The sequence below is a fragment of the Stegostoma tigrinum genome, chromosome 21 (assembly GCF_030684315.1).
Source record: "Stegostoma tigrinum isolate sSteTig4 chromosome 21, sSteTig4.hap1, whole genome shotgun sequence".
NCBI lineage: Eukaryota > Metazoa > Chordata > Chondrichthyes > Orectolobiformes > Stegostomatidae > Stegostoma > Stegostoma tigrinum.
The window spans coordinates 51,410,057-51,414,183 of NC_081374.1; the positions used below are offsets into that span (position 1 = coordinate 51,410,057).

The 4,127-nt window shown below is 42.4% G+C and overlaps 1 protein-coding gene across 1 annotated transcript; it reads right to left on the minus strand.

The window, feature by feature from the left end:
* Window positions 1-1,071: 1,071 nt before the first annotated feature.
* On the minus strand, window positions 1,072-3,680 carry LOC132210810 (probable G-protein coupled receptor 139). The gene is made up of 2 exons (XM_059653245.1): window positions 3,259-3,680; window positions 1,072-2,611 (listed from the first exon to the last, which is right to left on the minus strand). The coding sequence occupies exons 1-2, from the start codon at window positions 3,524-3,526 to the stop codon at window positions 1,710-1,712; spliced, it is 1,170 nt and encodes a 389-aa protein (XP_059509228.1). The 5' UTR covers window positions 3,527-3,680; the 3' UTR covers window positions 1,072-1,709.
* Between the last annotated feature and the right edge of the window lie 447 nt (window positions 3,681-4,127).

The window sequence follows — 4,127 nt, forward strand, 5'->3', positions numbered from 1 at the left end:
GGAGGTTCAGGTGAATCCCTGGCAAATACAGAATGATTGTTTGGGGTCTTGGATGGGGGTGAGACCAGAGGTGTAGCAGGACGGGAAGCTGCTCCAGTGGTTGCTGAGTGGGGAGTGTAGAGTGTACAAGGTATTACGAGAGCGAGCAGTCCCTACAAAAAGCCGATAGGGATTGGGAGCAAACTACCTCTTCGCTAGTGGTGTCCGATTGCAGATGTTGAACGTTGTGGAGGATGCAGTGGATTCAGATTTTGGTCGGGTGGTATGGGAGGACCAGGCGACATCCATCCTTGCTGCTGCTGGGGGGAAGGCGTTTGAGGGTAGAAGTGCAGGAAATGTAGAAAATGCAGTTGAGCTGATTCTGCAGGGAATGCTTTCTCTGCGACGCCTTTGTGCACTCCACACTCCCCAATAGCCCCACTATGCCCAAAACCTTTCTCTGCAAATGGAGGAAATTCTGCACTTCCCCCTACACCTTCTCACTCATCTCCATCCCTGGCCACGGACAATCATTCCGTTTCCAACAGGGATTAACCTGTACGCCTTGCAACTTGGTCCATTGTGCCTACCCTTCCCATTGACCAATCTCCAAAGTCCCTTCCTGCATCCACCTATCAGGAACCCACATGCTTTCCTCCAAACTCCAACCACCTCATTTATTTCTGTGCTCCATTCCACCTCCACAGTCCTGAAGAAGAACACCGATCAAAAATGTCAACTTTCCTCCTCATCTGATATTGCCTGACCCGCTGTGTTCCCACAGGTCCATACTGTATCATCTCTAAGTTCCTGCACCGGCAGTTCTTACTATTTCTCAGTCACTGAATGATAAGAATTCTTTTCATCCCTGTTCATTCCGCCCTGACTTCCGATCATTTTGGCCATTTTTGTACCATCACCCAAAGAAAGAGATAGAAAATATTTGGTCAATAGCCATACCATTACCTCCTTTATCATTGTCAATTCCGGAATTCACTCAGGGATGAATATTTCCTTTAGTTACATTTATCATTTTATCTACTCTTGCAGAAATAGAACTTCTTGGTGGTTTACATTTTTTTATTCCACTTTCTCCATCTGCTTCAACAAACCATCCAAAAACAGTTCAAGAAATCCAACCTTACACCAGTCAGCTTCACAACATTGACCAGTTTCATTCACCTTGATACGATCCTCAACATTGACCGTAAAAAGTGGTCTTCACTTCTTGTTGAACTGTGTGAAAAATGTACTTTATGAGAAATATCAAATGCCTCCATAAAAGTCTCAAGCTTCTGAGTTACCCTGCGAGCGTTTCAAATCCTGTTATTGCTGTACTCCATAACCAGCTGTGCTTCAGGAGTTTGTATTTATTTTAATTCAGTTGAAAAATCAAGTTCAGTACCATGTTTATCAACCTCAAACTAGACAGCATTTCAGCATATTTTGATCACTCTTGAGTGCTGTGTCTGTTACTGAATCTGCTCCTCTATCTATCTGATGTTTCTACACATGCACAGCCACACACCCACACTTGGATTGAGATGCAGATAAACAGTGTACTGGCACAGGTGCACAGGCTGTCAAATTAGGCAGGCAAAAATCACAGATCAAAGATCCTGGAGATATCATCTTCTTTCAATGATGTCTATTAATAAGTCACCAGGACTGTGGATGAGACAGAACCGGGTGCAACATTGATTGCTGAAGATGTAATTCTTCAGTCAGTCTCAATGTTTAAAACATTTAACAATTGGAGTAACGGGATAGTGCACAATATTCTTCAAATGCTCTCTGAACTTAGGATGTGTGATGACATAAATGACAGTGTTTGTGCAGCAACTCAGCATCTGCAGCATGTAGCCCAGTTCCATTACAAAAAGAGGCAGATATACAGACTCATATCCCAAAAGTTTCATTCTCCAATTTATGGAATACACCATTGACACGGACCATAATAGAATGAAATTCCCTGAGATAAGAAACAATAAAATGATGGAATTCTTTCGACTTTTCATCACTGGATCTTTGGTGCTCTTTCTGTTGCTCTGATGGTGGAGTCTCCTGCGGAATCTGCTGGTCACTGCAATGTGTCTAACAGTTGAAACATTGAGAAGCAGAATTGGAATAAAGGCGATTCCTGGTGTTAGTACGTAATGACAGAACTCAATTGCTCCCCAGACTGGAGAAAATTTCAGGTCATTTTTCACCCAACAAAACCAGGATCTGCTCCTGACATAATACCGATGAGTAAACAGAAAATACCAGAAAATGTTCTTCAAACAGCTCGATACAGCCACTATTGACAGAACCACAGCTGCTGTTTTCACATTGCAATATTTACTTCTCAGATTTGGGCAACAAATGGCTACAAATCGATCAAAGGTGAAAGTGACGGTGAACCAGACAGAACAGTCAGTGGCTGCATAAAGCAGGACAGCATGGATATTACACACAGGGATACCTTCTAAGAAATGATGCTCTTCCAAATAGACAAATGGAATGTGTCGCAACATGAGGTCAAAGATAATGACCAGGAGATCTGCTGTTGCCATGGCTACCAGGTAGTGAGAGACACATCGGGAGAGACCACACTTTTCTTTTGACAGGATCACAATTGTTACTACATTGGCTGTGAGGAAAGCAAACAATTAAGTTATAGTTTCTGCTTGGAACAATGTTATCAGTTTTACTGAGCGCCGACTGAGATTTACAAATGGTATTTTGTACCTGTTCCTGTCACAAATGTTTGCATCAGTGTTCAGTTTATTTGGTGGATCCAACATCTGTTATTCCATAAAATTACCATGTAATGAAAATATAACATGATGTAAAAGTTGCTCTTATCTGAGGTGTTTGTGACTTGTGCAATACATTTTGCCCCATAATGGAATTCAAAGAAATGAATTGTCTGTGAATCAATTTTGGAAATGGGCAGATCTCAGAGATGTGACCGTCATGGAAACATGTCATGGACCCAGTGCTTAACCAATGGTGTTTTTCAATGGAAGCTAGGATTCTAGTAGTCAACATCAACCACATTTGCATGAAGTCAGTGGAGGAATGGATACTGAGTCAGTGAGTGCTCAAAACGACACCAGGAGAGCGAGGTAGACAGACCTAACATCCAGACACAGAGGAAAGCAAGAAGCAGTAAAGATGAGAGAGTAAATTTCAAGTGCGGCAAGACTGTTATCAATAGTTTACAGAATGAACAACACAGAGAAAGAAAATAAGAGCAGCTAAATACCACAGTATATGGAAATACAAAAGACTTACCAGGCATTGCAATGATTGCAAGAATTGGATAATAAATAAATTGCATCATCCGAAGGACCATTCGAATGCGGGATCTTAGTGGCTTCCGATAAAAAGTAACAGAAACAGAATTCAACACCTCAATGAAACCCCTTCCCATTGTTTTCCCATTCCCATCGACTGCTCTCACATTTTGAACCATTGTCAAACCATTCCAATCTGTTGTTGTAACATTCCAATCGTTTGTTCTCAGATTCAAATCCTGTGTTGTATTGTTCCAATCCATCATTGCCAGATTCCAATACACTGTTGCATCACTCTCACCTCTTACTCTCTAATTGCAAACTGTGATCTGTCCTCCTCTCTCTCTCTCTCTCTCTCTCTCTCTCTCTCTCTCTCTCTCTCTCTCTGGTGTCCCAGCTCTCTGTCAGTGTCACGGCTGTCTCTCCCGCTGACACTGAGAGGACAAAATGAACAATGTCCCTTATAAGTAGATGTAGTACACCCTGCAGCAAAACAATTAGGATCCATTGGGACTGACGTTAGTGGCAGTTACTAATCAAACAGTTACTTTTTCCATCCTATCTCCTCTGTGCCAGAGTAAACTGATGTAATTCCCCAGGAGACATGAGAGGTGAGCTGAGGAAAGAGTGATGTCATTGATGAATGTTCAGTCTGTAAAATGGGATTTAGGGCTAGAGTCTGAGCTTGACAAATGATGAGGTCTGTTTGAGAGAGATAGAGTGAATGGACCATGTAATTACAGGTCAGTGCATAACCTGAAAGCCATGGCGTAAGGTGAGGGGTGAAGCCTGAAGCATGACACACTGGGTGAGCTGATGAAAATAAAGTGGTGAGCAGTTGTTCAGACAGCAAGGAGAAGTCTGGTC

Excerpts from the sequence above, each read along its gene's own strand:
- LOC132210810 (XM_059653245.1), bottom strand. The coding sequence starts at position 3,526 with ATGATGGATTGGAACAATACAACACAGGATTTGAATCTGAGAACAAAC. Across the intron at positions 2,612-3,258 it reads TGCAATCATTGCAATGCCTG|CCAATGTAGTAACAATTGTG; the intron begins GTAAGTCTTTTG and ends CTTTCCTCACAG.